Source organism: Chelonoidis abingdonii, chromosome 1, assembly GCF_003597395.2.
Source record: "Chelonoidis abingdonii isolate Lonesome George chromosome 1, CheloAbing_2.0, whole genome shotgun sequence".
NCBI classification, from domain to species: domain Eukaryota; kingdom Metazoa; phylum Chordata; order Testudines; family Testudinidae; genus Chelonoidis; species Chelonoidis abingdonii.
The window spans coordinates 106893166-106908860 of NC_133769.1; the positions used below are offsets into that span (position 1 = coordinate 106893166).

Below are 15695 nucleotides of genomic sequence, written 5' to 3' on the forward strand. Positions count from 1 at the left end.
TGGGACCTTTTGATTGATATTTGAAAGTGCGCTAAGCCTCAGCTTCCTTCTCCAGCCCTGTGAAAATGGCCCAAAGATTAATTAGGACCAGTGAGTGCTATAGGAACAGCAGTGGTCCCCCAGCAATCTTAATAATTCAAGAGCATGTTTAAAGCTCCATAGATCAAGGAGGACTGATGCACGCAGGCAGAAAATTACGGCGTTACTGGGGAGATGCCCCCAGGCCGAAGTCAAAATGAGAGAGTGGGAGGCGGTGGGGTATCACTGGAGTTTAACAATGAATCTCTGGGCTTGGAAAGCCTGAGCATTATTCCAGGAGTGCTGCTAACGCTATTAAGTTGCTTAAAACCCTTTGATTTTTAAAAGCTGGGGATTCACCTATGGCCCTTTTCTTTATTGCTAAGGAATCTTCCTCCCTCCGATTAATTCCAAGGGAATAGGGAATGCAGGGCCAAAGTCATGGTTCATGGTGCCTACCTCTTGTTAACATCAGCATGAGCTGCATGAACACATGATTGAGGGAGAATTTGACCCGGGAGTTACTAATTTAAAAAAAAATCAAATTTACCAAAATCTGCATTTAGTGATAATTAGGAGCATCTCCACGATACTTAAACCAGTAAGAGTTGTGCATCTTCAGAACTGATGTTTTCCCGACCACAGTAGGAATGTCAAAACAAATCAATAGGCATGAAATGCAGCAACCTTCTGCACATCAGTAAAGGAAAATCAATGAAATTCAGCAGCCAGTGCATTTTACTAGCAGATCAGCAGCAGCAGCAAAATAAACGTGATTTATTTTTGCGACAGTAGAACCAAGAGTCTGCAACTGAGATCAGGGCCCCATTGTGCCAGGCAGTGAACTAATACAGGGGAAGAGACAGCCTCTGCCCTTAAGAGTGTACAGTCTAAATGGCAGCGTAGCTCAACTGAATTCAGTAGAGTTATTCCAGATGTACACAAATGGGAGTGAGAGGAGGATCAGGCCCCTTGTGCATCACATTGTTTTCTCTCTTGCTGTATATGGAAAGATGGATTTTCGTGACCTTCACCAACTCCTGTCCAGCTCTGGGTGGGAGTACAAGCACAGATGCCACTTCTTTATATTGCTGGTTTAAGGTGTATCTATTTCACTGTGGATTAAAAATGCTCTTTGCTTTACAGCGGGCAGCCTATTCCTAAAGTGACTTACACAGAGGAAGAAAAGAAAACGTGGGGCACAGTCTTCAGGGAGCTGAAGACTCTCTATCCAACTCATGCTTGCTACGAACACAACCATGTGTTCCCACTACTGGAAAAATACTGTGGCTACCAGGAGGATAATATTCCACAACTTGAAGACGTTTCAAAATTCTTGCAAAGTACGTTTGTGTTAAAATAGCCCAATACAGAAGAAGGATGGTCCAGCTGTTAGGGTGCTAGCCTGAGACTTGAGAGCCTGAGGTGGAATTTCCTGCTCTGCCACAGACTTTGTGTGACCTTAGTTACTCTCTGCCTCAGTGCCCCACCTGTGAAATAGGGATAATAGCATTTCCCTACCTTACAGGAGTGTGTCAAGGATGAATATATTAAAGATTGTGAGGTGCAGAGATACTGTGGTGATGGTGGCCATGTAGATACTTTAGGCAGATAGGGAGTTCTCCACTATTTGGTACCCAAGCTTATATTTAAGGGAGAAAACTGATGCAAAGTTCTGTCCAGTTCCCAGGACCCAAAGGAGAGGCATAAACCAAGTCCAAAAGACATTTTAAAATGGAACCTTTTTCTCCCTAAAGGTTGCACTGGATTCCGCTTACGCCCTGTCGCTGGCCTGCTGTCTTCTCGGGATTTCCTGGCTGGTTTGGCATTCAGAGTGTTTCACTCTACACAGTACATCCGCCATGGATCTAAACCAATGTACACACCAGAACCGTAAGTACTTTGGCACTGAAGGTAGACAGGGCTGCATAAGCTGCAAAGGTTAACTATGCAGTTGGGTTAGTAAATAATAACTGCAGTTAATACTATTGTTAATAATTAGGGCTCTACCAAGTTCACAGTCCATTTTGGTCAATTTCACACTCATAGGATATAAAAAATCAAAAATTTCATGGTTCCAGCTATTTAAATCTGAAATTCCACAGTGTTGTAATTGCAGGGGTCCTGACCCTAAAAGGAGTTGTGGTGAGGTTGCAAGGTTATAGTAGAGAGGGTTGCGGTACTGCTACCTTTACTTCTGTGCTGCTGCTGGCAGCAGCACTGCCTTCAGAGCTGGGCACCTGGCCAACAGCTGCTGGTCTCTGGCCACCAAGCTCTGAAGGCAGAGCAGAAGTAAGGATGGCAAAACCATGATCCCTGCAACTCCCTTGTGAGCAGGACCCCCCAATTTAAGAAACGCTGGTCTCCCCTGTGAAATCTGTATAGTATGGGGTAAAAGCACACAAAAGACCAGATTTCATGGCCCATGGCCCATTTTTCATGGCCACAAATTTGGTAGGGCCCTATTAATAATATACCCATCCTCATGGTAAAGCACTGCACTGTGCCGTACTAAGGTATCCCCATTATATTGTTGCTCCCATCTGAACATTTTAGAAGGGATTTCTTGTCTCCTTAGTGAGATAGTGTAGCTCTGTCTCTGCAAACTGCCCCTTCCTCTGCTAGCCCTTCTTGAACTGAACAGCTTCACTGACTGGCTGTCATAGATCTCTTATTCTTCCTTCTTGCCACATGTACATTCCTTTATGCCTTTCTCTCCTCCTTTCATCTTCATCTTTAATTCTCTCTCTCTCCATTTTTCCTTTGATCTTTTTAACTCTACCTTGTGTTTATTTTCTTTCTCCTCTTTCTCTTTTTCTTTAAAAATAATCTCTTCTTTTTTCTATTTCTCCTTTCTCCCTTATTTCTTTACTTCCTACTCCTCTCTTCACTTCCTCCTTTCCCTCCATTTTCCCCTCACATCATTCTTCTTTCTTCCCTCTCTCTTGTTTCTTCTCATTCTAGGTGAAATTTGTTAAATCATTTTGTGCAGTGGGTGTTATCCTCCCACACAACCCCACCTGCAAATTGAAGGCAAATTCACAGTCCCTCAAGAGCCATTACTCCAGTCCCTGGTCTGCAATAGTGGATGTGAACCTTGGGCTCCCCTTTCACAAGGGCTTGGGTCCACTGACACATCATAACTGCAGACCCACTGGCCACCTCCCTGTCCCTAGCCTGCACTACTCCACTTCATTCCATGATAATCTATGTGGAGCTCTGCTCTGCTGCACACAATTTAGCATGTTCCCCTGCATGTCCATTCTGTAGCTGCCCACCCTGTGCACAGCAGAGTTGTATTGAGTGTCTTCCGCAGCCCCTGTGCTGCCTGGGGAATCTCATCCTCCTTTCTCTTTCCTTTTTCCTTCCTATTCTGGGACAAAGCCTCTGCACTTATTTTGTGGGACTTAAGTGGTGCATAGGTCTTGAGCTGCTTCTCTTTGCAGGGCTGAATATACAGGGTATATTTTACTGAGGGCCAAGATTTGTTTTACTGTTCTCTTCTTCAGCTGTTAGCAGTGATTATTGTTAACAAAATGAAAAGGGAGAAGGGTCCAGTGGTTAGGGCACTAGCCTAGGATTTGGGAGATCTGCTCCCAGTTCCCTGCTTGGCCACAAAGTGCCTGTGTGACCTTGGGAAAGTCACTTACTTTCCCTGGGCCTTAGGGCCTCTTCTGTGAAATATGGGAAACAGCACTTCCTTTCCTCACAGGGCTGTTGTGAGCATAAATTTGTTATAAATTGTGAGAGACCCACATGGCACAGCAGTGTGGGCTCCAGAAGTACCTGAGATAGAAATTCCTTTCCCTCTGGATCTTGAGCATTTCTTTCAAATGTGATTTCTCCTCCGTACACATGGAGAGACTCTGACACTAGGGTGTCTATGCATTTTTCTGAAATAAAGTTAATTCATACAGCTTATTTTCTCTAGTGATGTTTGCCATGAGCTCCTGGGACATGTACCTCTGTTTGCTGACATTAGTTTTGCTCAGTTTTCCCAGGTAAGTGCATACATTACTCTATCATTGTAACTTAAGATGCCAGAAACTAAATAATTCAGAAAATTAGTAAAGGGCTATGGAGCTTTCAACTTCTAGCTTATTGATTCAAATCTAGTTGAGGACAGGTGAGTCAGTTTCACATGTAAAAACAAGTATTTATTATCTGTCTGCTGTTGAGCAATCTATATAAAAAGGTCTAGTTCTTTATGGACAGGTAAACATAATATTAATTGGCAGCTCCATTGGCAGATTCAACAAAGTTGCTAAGAACTGAATGGACATAGAAAACACACTCTCCTGTCTCCTAGAAGTGATCCCATCAGTCAGAGTTGAAGCACATTGACCAGCCTGTTATGCAAAGTATACAATGTGATTTAAAATTTTGCTGTACATACATTTAAGTAAGACCTGTTTTATTTATTGTTTAAAAAATTAGAATCAGTTCACACAAAAAACCCTAGTGTATACAAAATATAGATTTCATTTTCGTGTAGTTTTAGTTTTTTAATCCATATCCCTTGTAATAGGCTGATAGTGTTTGCCTAACACCCTTTTAGCAGGTGTTAATCCTGTTTAGAAAGGATTAAATAACATCTGAGTCAGATGACTTGTTACCTCAGTCTGATATACAGGAGTGACTTGGGTGGAGAGTAGCTGAGGTGAGGTAAGATTGGAACCCTCAGAGCCGTCAAACCTGGTGGAGAAAATTTTAGCTGCTACTTTGTATTGTATGTTGTTAATTTTTAATTTCTCTGTTAATCACACCAAACCTCAGGAAGGGATTGAGCTTTGGGCTATGTCTTCACTACAACAAAGGGTGTGTTTGTACATCAAGATAACTAATTCAGAGTAAATCCTAGCTGAAACAAGGCACTGATCGTCTTTACCTTGGTGTAGTAAGTGCAGGTCAACCCTGTTACCCCCAACACGTGCACACCACCACACCCCCCGGGGTTCACCTCAACTAGCTACATTGAGGCAAAAGCAACTTCTGACTTGTCTCCAGCTAGGATTTTGCATTGAGATAGCCCTCTTTTTTGCAATGAGGACATAACCTTTGACTCTGCGGCATGCAGTCTGTGTTTTACAGCAAGTTAGCTATACGCAGTTTTGAGTTAGGCTTGTATTTTTTTCTGCATTTTGGGTATTTTACACTCATATGGATGGCTCTGTAATTCATACTCACATTTAGCTCCTGAGATAAGAGTAGGTTCTTTTCACACTGTGTCCTTAGCTTCTGGAACCATTTCATATGAGCTTATGGGGAAGCACATTTTAGGTGACAAATCTGAGTAACTGCCCCAGATTGAGGTGTCATTAGAAAAGGTTTTGGAACAGATTGATAAGATAAACAAGTAGTAAGTCACCAGGACCAGATGGTATTCATCAGAGAGTTCTGAAGGAATTCAAACGTGAAATTGCAGAACTACTGACTGCAGTCTGTAACCTATCATTTAAATCAGCTTCTGTACCAAATGGCTGGAGGATAGCTAATGTGACACTAATTTTTTAAAAGGGCTCCAGAGGTGACCCCAGGCAAATAGAAGCCTGACTTCAGTACTAGGCACACTAGTTGAAAGTATAGTAAAGAACAAAATTGTCAGACACATGGATGAACATAATTTGTTGGGGAACAGTCAACATGGTTCTTGTAAAGGGAAATCATGCCTCACCAATTTCTACAATTCTTTGAGGGGGTCAACAAGCATGTTGACAAGAGAGATCCAGTGGATATACTGGATATAGTATATTTAGATTTTCAGAAAGCCTTTTACAAGGTCCCTCACCGAAGGCTCTTAAGCAAAGTAAGCAGTCATGGGATAAGAGGGAAGGTGCTCTCATGGATTGGTTACTGGTTAAAAGATAGGAAACAAAGGGTAGGAATAAATGGTCAGTTTTCAGAATGGAGAGGGGTAAATAGTGATATCCCCAAGGGGTCTGTACTTGGCCCAGTCCTATTTAGCATGTTCATAAAGGATCTGGAAAAAGGGATAAACAGTGAGATGGCAAAATTTGCAGATGATACAAAACTACTCAAGACAGTTAAGTCCCAGGCAAACTATGAAGAGCTACAAAAGGATCTGTCAAAACTGGGTGACTGGGTAACAAAATGGCAGATGAAATTCACTGTTGATAAATGCAAAGCAATGCACATTGGAAAACATAATCCCAATATACATATAAAATGATGGCGTCTAAATTAGCTGTTACCACTCAAGAAAGAGATCTTGGAGTCCTTGTGGATAGTTCTCTGAAAACATCCACTCAATGTGCAACAGCAGTAAAAAAAGCAAACATAATGTTGGGAATCATTAAGAAAGGGATAGATAATAAGACAGAAAATATCATAGTGCCTCTATATAAATCCATGGTACGCCCACATCTTGAATACTGTGTGCAGATGTGGTCACTCCATCTCAAAAAAGATATATTGGTATTGGAAAAGGTTCAGAAAAGGGCAACAAAAATGATTAAGGGTATAGAACAACTTTTCTGTAAGAAGAGATTAATAAGACTGAGACTTTTCAGCTTGGAAAAGAGACGACTTAGGGGGGATATGATGAGGGGTCTATAAAATCATGACTGGTGCTGAGAAAGTAAATAAGGAAGTGTTATTTACTCCTTCTCAATAACTAGGGGTCACCAAATGAAATTAATAGGCATCAAGTTTAAAACAAACAAAAGGAATTATTTTTTCACACAACGCACAGTCAACCTGTGGAACTCCTTGCCAGAGTATATTGTGAAGGCCAAGACTATAACAGGGTTCAAAGAAGAACTAGATAAATTCATGGAGGATAAGTCCATCAATAGCTATTAGCCAGGATGGGCAGGGATGGTGTCCATAACCTCTGTTTGTCAGAAGCTGGGAATGGGCGACAGGGGATGAATCACTTGATAATTACCTGTTCTGTTCATTCCCTCTGGGGCACCTGGTGTTGGCCACTGTTGGAAGACAGGATACTGGGCTAGATGAACCTTTGGTCAGCACTAGGGTAAGGTGCTCTGTTAACATTTATGTGTGGTGGTGCTAGATGGTAATTAAAAAGTGAACAATGAAATAAGGCATATAAGAAGCAATGTTTGCACTAAACAGCTTGAAGAACAATGATTTATTGTTGCAGGAAATTGGACTCGCATCCTTGGGAGCGCCAGATGAATATATTGAGAAACTTGCTACGGTAATTGAATACATTAGGATGGGATTTTGCAAAGCTCTCAGGCCTGGATCTTCAAAAATTATTTAGGCACCTGATTCCCATGGATTACAATGAGTGAAGTACCTCAGTACATCCTATGAAGTGGGTATTCACCCACGAAAGCTCATGCTCCAATATGTCTGTTAGTCTGTAAGGTGCCACAGGACTCTTTGCTGCTTTTACAGATCCAGACTAGCACGGCTCCCCCTCTGATACTCAACACCTTTTGAAGATCTGGGGCGGAGGGCTGGCCTAACTCTGCTTTCCCTGAAGTCAGTGGTGGAATTCCCATTTACTTTAATGGAAGCAGAATTAGGCCAGTGATAAGCACTTCGGAAAATCCCACCTGTAAACACTTGCCTTAATGGATAATAAGAATGCTTATCCTATCGGAGCATTATTGACTTTACAGTTGTGATTAAACATGAAGGGCCAGAACATAGTTGCTCTAGCTGGACCCTTTCTGGTAAGGAGATACTGCAGTTACTTCATTTCTCTTGCAAATGTGCAAGAGGAGGCAGTTTTGACAGCCATTCTACCTGTCAAGGACTCTGCTCTTCCACCCTATGATACAAGTAACTCCCTCTGACATTAAGGGGAGTTACTCATATCCTACTGTGAGAGAGTTAAGATGCAGAGCTTTATGAACTCCAGACTAAAGTCAAGCTGTGTTCTTTCTAGCTCAAGTAGCATAAGTAGGTTTGGCAGAATTCCATTCTTATTTATTTTTTTATAAATTTGACTGCTAATGTTGATGTTTGTTTTTAAGCATTTTAGACATTTAAATTTTCACAGTTGCACAAAATTTTGGTTTTTAGACTTTTTTGTTTTTTATCTATTTAAATTTTCACAGATGTGGGAAATAATGGGGAGAGTAGACAATATTTATTTAATGACAGTAGTAGACATTAAGATTGAAAAAATTAAAGCTTTAGAACTGCTACAACACAAATTGTTAACATCACATGTCAAAATATAAAAAGTAAATATTCTTAAATCAAACTCTAGTAAGTTCTCAGGCAGCATTTTTCTTACTTTACCAATCTTTAAATTTCAATGGTTATCTTTGAACATTTTTTTCTTTGCTTTGTGCATGTACATTGAAATTGATGTTTACCAACATTTACTGATAAAAATCTACTCCTTCCAAGCCTAACCATAAGCAATTGTCAGGGTTCTGCTAACAATTTAGTCTCTTTTGTTCTCTCCTGCCTCTGTAATAGCTTGGTGCCCTACATGTGGATCAGAAAACATAATCTGTGTCACTAAGGGAACAAAACTCAACATCTGTCAATGACTGACAACCTGTATTACAATCCATTTCTCTCTCAAGTAGCTTTATTGGCTCTGTTCTGCCAACGAATATAAAGGCTGTAAAAAAATAACTTACTCTATCAGGAAAGTAAGCAGATCTGAATACACATGGATCTTTTGACGGTTTAAGTAGGATGTAAGTGAAACTTAACGCCACGTCTATACGACGCGCCATTTTGGCGCGTTAAAATCGAAAGCTCGGGGTTCGATATATCGCGTCTCGTCTAGACGGGGATATATCGAACCCAGAGTGCGCTTACATCGATTCCGGAACTCCACCAAAACAAACGGAGTTCCGGATTCGACATGGCGAGCCGCGCACATCGATCCCACGCGGTGAAGACGGGTGAGTAACTCGATTTTAGATATTCGATTTCAGCTACGCTATTCTCGTAGCTGAAATTGCGTATCTAAAATCGATTTTCACGCGTCGTGTAGATGGGGCCGACCTAGTGCTGGCCCTCTTCAAAGGGGTGAATTTCACTGAAAGAGCAGATCTGTTCAGTAAAAAGGAACCCTTTTTAAACAGTCACTATTTAAACCATAGGTACACTTTAAATAAAAATGTTCTCTAGCAAATATAAGTTTCAAATACTTAAAAATCAGTGCCACATGGTCAGATGTTTTTTGCCTAGAGAATCATCTATTTCTGTCTAATTTTGATGTTAGGTCTATTGGTTTACGGTGGAATTTGGACTCTGTAAAGAAGGTGATGCAATAAAGGCCTATGGTGCTGGGCTGCTGTCTTCATTTGGCGAGTTGCAGGTTTGATCCCAATAACAAGTCATAATAGCTACATGATTCATATATTTTTTTAATTACTTGTTTCTTATGTAAATGTTACTGTATCTTCACCTAGTACTGTGCATCCAGATTGAATTAAATGGAGTACTATAATTCAGTGCAGCCAAAGGTTAAGACATAGACCTAGAAAGAAACAATGCAGGCCATACTTACATGGTAGAGGACTGGGAAATGACTCTGAAAAAGACTTGGGGATCATGGTGGACAATCAGCTGAACATGAGCTCCCAGTGTGATGCTGTGGACAAAAAGGCTAAAGTGATGCTTGGAATCTTGAATAGGAGTAAGGAGGTTATATTACCTCTGTGTTGGGCACTGGTGAAACTGTTACTGAAATGCTGTATTCAATTCAATTCAAGAAGGATGTGGATAAATTGGGGAGGGTTCAGAGAACAGTCACGAGAATGACTAAAGTATTGTAAAACATGCTTTATAGCAGAGGGTCCCAAAGTTGGGAGCACACCTGTCCAGGCGGGCATGGAGGAATGGCTGGGGGTACAGCAGGGCCTGGGCAGCCCCCCACGGGAAGGAGTGCCACTCAGCCCCTCCCCGCCCCAGCTTGGCTCTGATCCTGTCTCCAGCCACATCCCTGGCTCCTGGCCTTGCATTTGGCACCATCCTCAACCTCACTCTGGTTCCGCTCCAGGTCCCACACCAGCCCCCAGTGTGAGCCTTTGGGCACGGCTCCATTCCTGGTCTGGGGCCAAGGCTGGGAGCAAGGCCGGGAGTGGAGCTGTACCTTGCTACCGGCCTGGCTGCAGGCCCCCACCACAGCCTGACTGCAGTTCTGTTCCCGCCCCAGCCTTGGCCCCTCTCCGTGGCCCCAGTCCCGGCCGCAGACCCACCCCCAGCTTGGACCCATCCTTGGCTCTCTTATCCCATCTGTGTCTCCCCCCTCCTGGAGCTGCGGCCCCAGCCTTGGCCCTCTTACCCCATCTGTATCTCCCCCCTCCTGGAGCTGTGGCCCTGCTCCTGGTGCTGGCAGAGGCATGGGGGTGCAGACAGGGGCAAAGGGGGACATGACTCTGAAAATTTGGAGACCACTGCTTTACAGTGATAGACTCAAGAAACTCAGTCTATTTAGCTTATCAAAGAGATGGTTAAGGGGTGAGTTGACAGTCTTTACGTATTTACAGGGAGAACAAATATTTGCTTGTGGGCTGCTCTATCTAGCAGAGAGAGGTATAACACGATCCAATGCCTGGAAATTGAAGTTAGACAAATTCAGACTGGAAATATGGCACAAAATTGAAAAGTGAAGGTAGTTAACCATTGGAACAACTCACCAAGGACAGTCATGGATTCCCCGTCATTAGCAATTAGTATATCAAGGTTGGATGTTTTTACTAAAAAATCAGTGCTAGTTCAAACAGATTTGGGCAAGTTCCATGGCCTGTGTTAAACAGGAGGGCTGGCCTTAGAATCTGTGAATCTGTTATTCTGCATAGATGTCATATTTCATAAATGTATCATTATATCCATTTAGGTCCCTGTTTCTTGTCACTTTGAACTCAATGGTCAAATTCCTTTTGACTTCAATGGGAAGAAGAGCAGGTCCTGGATAACTGAATGTGTACATGTCTAAGTAACATCTGTTATTCAAACAAAACCACATTTTTAACTGAAAGAAATCTCTCACTCTTTTCATGCAGTACTGTTTATCAGATAAGCCTGAAATTCAGTCCCTTAACCTGGAGAAGACTTCAGTCCAGAAATACCCCGTCACTGAGTTCCAGCCCGTTTACTATGTTGCTGAAAGTTTTAAAAATGCAAAGGAAAAAGTAAGGTAAAATAATCATCTCCATTATAGGCAATATCTTACACACACATATACCTCCCTGAGGCCTTTGTGGACCCCTGTAGCTGAGGAACATGTTCTCTGAACTCTTGAAGTTTAAGACTTCTACTCTGGCTTTTGAAAGCTTCTTTGAGCTTTTGCTCTGCATAAGGGATCTGTTTGAATGTGTTCTGTAGTCAGCTTGATAGCCCTGAAGTCTTCAGTTTTTCTCAGAAGTGATGCTACTCGACTAATCACATCCTTGGAAAATCCCTTCTAGGGATGAGAGAGTAGTTCAGTCTCTATGCCCAGTCAAGCCTTGGCTTCTTATAGTTGAGGCTAACAACAAAATCCTTCAGATATGTTCTCCTTTCATAACAACTATTCTTTTCCGGTTCTGTTCAGTAGCTTCATCTGCTGCTCAAATCTTTTCCCCTTTTATTCCACAATGTAAACCCTTAATAATAAAAATAACTATTATTATTTATGTTACACCTCATGTATATATTTCCAACTTGGGCTTTACATAGAAATAAGATAATTGCCTATTTCCCTCATGGGACTGTATCACATCCTGGGGTACAACCCAGACCAGAGAGACGTTGTGTCACTGCCTGCCTGGTAACCATGGGTTCCTTACAATGCTTTACTGTTGTAATTTCCAAACTGGGCCACTCACAAAGAGCTACCAGCATAAAGGTCACACCCTGAGTGTGTGCACTTATCTACAGCCTTGATCCAACAGCTCTGACCCCAGCAACCTGGCAGCAACACCCCAGTCACCCTCTGGTTTCCACCAGTCTTGGTTACTACTTTCAGGGTGACCCCAGCACACTTCCAGGTCCAAATTTTCCCAAAAGCATTTATTCTTCACTGTTCAGCCCTCTCCTGGACAGCTCAGATATTAGAGATCCATTTCCCCTGTAAAGGGTGAATATTCAACAGTTTGCTATTTTAACTGGAGTTACCAAACAGTTCAATTTAAACACAGCACTGAATTGGTTCAGATTAAAAATAAAACAAGTTTATTAACAAAACAAGATAGGATTTTGAGTGAATTCAATTATCAGGTACTATGGTTACAAGAGAAATAAAAATAAAACTCTCTTACACTTGATAATAAATAAAATAAAACTTAACAAGCTAGACTTGGTTCAAGGTAAAATTCTCACACACATTCGCAAAATATGGCTGACCAAATTCTCAGGTTGGGATCTCCCCTCAAAGTGAATGGTCTGGTTCTTTTGTCATCTTAGGCGAGAAAGAGAGAGATGCCTTGAGGTTTCCTGCTCCTTACTTTTATAGTCCAGTTAGCCTTTGAAGTAGATTCTTCTGAAGATTACCCCTCAAGACAAAATGTATTCAAATAGTAAAGGTGACATGAAGTCTGGTGGTGAAGGAGGCTCCATGTTCTTTCTTCTCACCCATGTTTGCTGAAATGCTAATTTGCTTTGTCTCCTGCCATCTCCTCTCCCTGCTGTCTTCAGGACCTTGTTTAATACTTCTATGTATTACTGAGGTAAACACACATTTCTTTGTTCAGGATACTTCTGCCTGGGCATAACTGTGTTTTTGAACATGTGCCAATAATATTATACAGGGGAATTCATAACTTTACATATGATGTTGCTAAATGCATTTCACCATGATATTATTGATCAGTGAGTTATTTGTTTTCAAATGACTCCTCACAAGGCATATTTTGTACAAAAATTATTAGAACAGTATGTAGGATGTGAATACAAGGGAGATTTTGGTCACAGACTGCCTTAGTGTTTTTAGTCATCATTCTGTGTCTGAGCTAAGGTTTCCTACTTCTAGTGAAGCCCTTGGGACTCTTGCTGAGATCTAGGAGGCACATTTTTTTCCCCTAGAATGCTGACATTAGCCCGAAAGGACCTGGACTGATACCAGCAACTTTTGTCATATAGACAACTGACTGACCATCACACAATAATATGTTTAGGCCAAGGTTCTGTGTGGAGCTCCACATGAACACAGGGGGCAGCCCATAAAGAGTTTTGGGTGGGATTGTGACTTCAGTCATTACTAACGTGGCCTGAATTCAATCTGGAGCTGCTGCTTCTTCTTTTGTGTGGCTTGGATAGATAGCAATGACTACACATTTATGTCTAGATTTGATTGCCAGCACATTGCCACAGCAGTGAGCTGGTGAATGTCCTTCAGCCCCCAGCAAAAGAACAAAGGGGACATTCAGGTATGACGTGCTCCATTGTTTGTGCCTGTTGACCACAGCCGCATTCAGGTGTTTGCCTTTGGAGCTGGGTTGCCTGGACAGCATTGCGGAAGCCATGGCCCTGGGAGTGGAGGTGGTCACCTGGAAAGGATAGAGGAAAACACCTATGCCCAGAAATATGCATGGCTGAACATAATCATCAACAAATTTTATGTCAATATTCAACTATGAGCCATAACCATGTGCATTTGTGGGGGGCTGGGAATGAAGGACTTTCAGGGTGATAGAATATATTTAACACAGGAGTTGCTGCTGTGGAATTTGGTCCAGCTGTACAGCAGAGTACAAGAGGCTCTTGATCTTGGTAGCATATTACCTAGCCCTTGAGTCTCCCACTCTTTCTCTCTCAAACTTTTGAAGTAACCAGAACTGTAGGTGACTTGAGAAGCACAGACATTTTCCAAGGCAAGTTAATAATCTGGTATAACTTCAGTGACAGAGCTTTGGCAAAAGATAGGTGTTGTGCCACAATTATGGGACCAGATCTTCAGCTCAGGTACATAAGTGCCAGTCCAAGAGGCTGTAAAGCAACCCTAATCCCTGAGCTGAGGACTTCCTTGGCAAGGCTGAAAAGGTGTGGCCAGAATGAAACTGCACTCCAGTGATGCCTGACTGGCTTTCCAGCACCTTAGAGGCTGCTCCCAGCTATCAGAAGTTAGATGAGCCCTGAGTTTGCTCTAATGCATATCAGGGTCTGCAACCCCAGGGACTGCAAAAGTGGATCAGGGGATCACATTCTGCATTAGTAATAGGAAAATGGGAATTTAAAGTCTGGGAAATTCTGACACCTGTTCACTGGTTTAAATCAGCAGAAGCCAGTATTACTCCTACAATAGCATGGTAAATATTGCATAACAGGGTCTGTTTGAAAAACTGAAGGGTGGTTAATAAATGATGCACCTATCAGAAAGACTCTCAGGTCAGCCTCAAGGATATTGCTAAAGCACTGGAAAATACTGTAGTTGCCTGCTCATGGAGTAGGTCTTCTGTTACTTCATCACATTGGTTTCGCTATCCTTCACATCAATAAAAGTTCCTTCCAACTTAAAGGAGCAGGTTACTTAAAAAGAAACAGTTGTTTTCATAAAAGTTTTTGTCTTTTCTCCTTCAGGAGATTTGCTTCAACAATCCCTCGACCTTTCTCCGTTCGCTACAATCCATACACCCAGAGAATTGAAGTCTTGGACAACGCAAAGCAGTTGAAGAATTTAGCTGAGTCCATCAGCAGTAAGCAATTGGAGTTTTGTTATATTAAGTTCCTCAAAAGCTAGGACTTGAATGAGGAGAAGTGTTTTTCTCCTGCCTCCATTAAAAACCTGATTCTCACTCCAGTGGGAATTTGATCAGCTCCTAAATGTTTCCTTTATGGTGTATAAAATCTGCTTTCTAATTTCACCCATCCCTCAAAGTACTTTGCCCACTTTATTGTTTGCTTTTTACAATGGAAGTATCACATCTTGATGTTCTTCCTTTTGCTGGAGGACTTGGCAAAGTTTGGAGTCTGGTTGGTGATATTACAGGAGGATGAAACCAGAGTTGTGGCTCTCTCCGCTCCCAGTAAGGAAAAGGGGATATTCACAGCTTTAGGCCGTCTGGTTTTTCTTTCGTCATTTCAGGATGAGCAGTTCTTTCCAATTGACTGACTGGCCTGTTCAGAGCCAGCATCTCTGATCTTGCACAGCATCTATTGCTGATATAACTCCAGATATAAGGGCTGATCCAGCTGTCCATACTCAGGCAAAACTTCTATTGAAGTTAATGTGCCCAGTCTATCACCTGCCTCTTTGGTCTCATTCTTTCACGCCATGAAAATATGGCTGTGCGGTATTTCCATTGAAATGTATTAAACAGGCTGTAAGACTAACAGGACAAACACTGATTTTTGCTATTTCAAATGCAGGTGAGATGGGAACTCTTTGCAGTGCCCTCAAGAAGATAGAATGAAGGTTTTCTCAGCATCCTCTCTTCCAAGAGCTACTGGCTGAAGTGACTATATGCAAATGCCAATAATATTCTAGCTATTTCACATTATCACTCTATTGAATGTATGAAGGTTTATGATATATATACACACAGACACATATATATATATATATATTACTTAATTACTATAGCTTAGCAACAAAAGTGGCTTCTGTGGGTGACTCTGTGCTCTCTTTGGTTGCATATCATAATTCTGTTTAAAATTCACCCCAGCCCGGGTGACTATCCATGTCCTGCACATTTTTTCTGTCTGAATCCTGGAGGCTGGCAGAAGAGGGAATCCTTCTCCATTCACCAGCCTGTGAAGTTACTGCAGCCCTGGTACTGCATTGCCCCCATGTC

At 42.0% G+C, this 15695-nt stretch overlaps 1 protein-coding gene across 1 annotated transcript in view; it reads left to right on the forward strand.

Moving 5' to 3' along the window:
* PAH (phenylalanine hydroxylase) overlaps window positions 1-15458 on the forward strand; it is a 46123-nt gene extending 30665 nt beyond the window's left edge. The window contains exons 5-12 of the mRNA XM_032771929.2: window positions 1165-1361; window positions 1776-1911; window positions 3950-4019; window positions 7145-7201; window positions 9203-9298; window positions 10989-11122; window positions 14482-14597; window positions 15271-15458. Coding sequence (XP_032627820.2) covers window positions 1165-1361; window positions 1776-1911; window positions 3950-4019; window positions 7145-7201; window positions 9203-9298; window positions 10989-11122; window positions 14482-14597; window positions 15271-15314 — 850 coding nt within the window. The 3' untranslated portion in view covers window positions 15315-15458. The remainder of the gene's footprint in view (window positions 1-1164; window positions 1362-1775; window positions 1912-3949; window positions 4020-7144; window positions 7202-9202; window positions 9299-10988; window positions 11123-14481; window positions 14598-15270) is intronic.
* The last annotated feature ends 237 nt before the right edge of the window (window positions 15459-15695 follow it).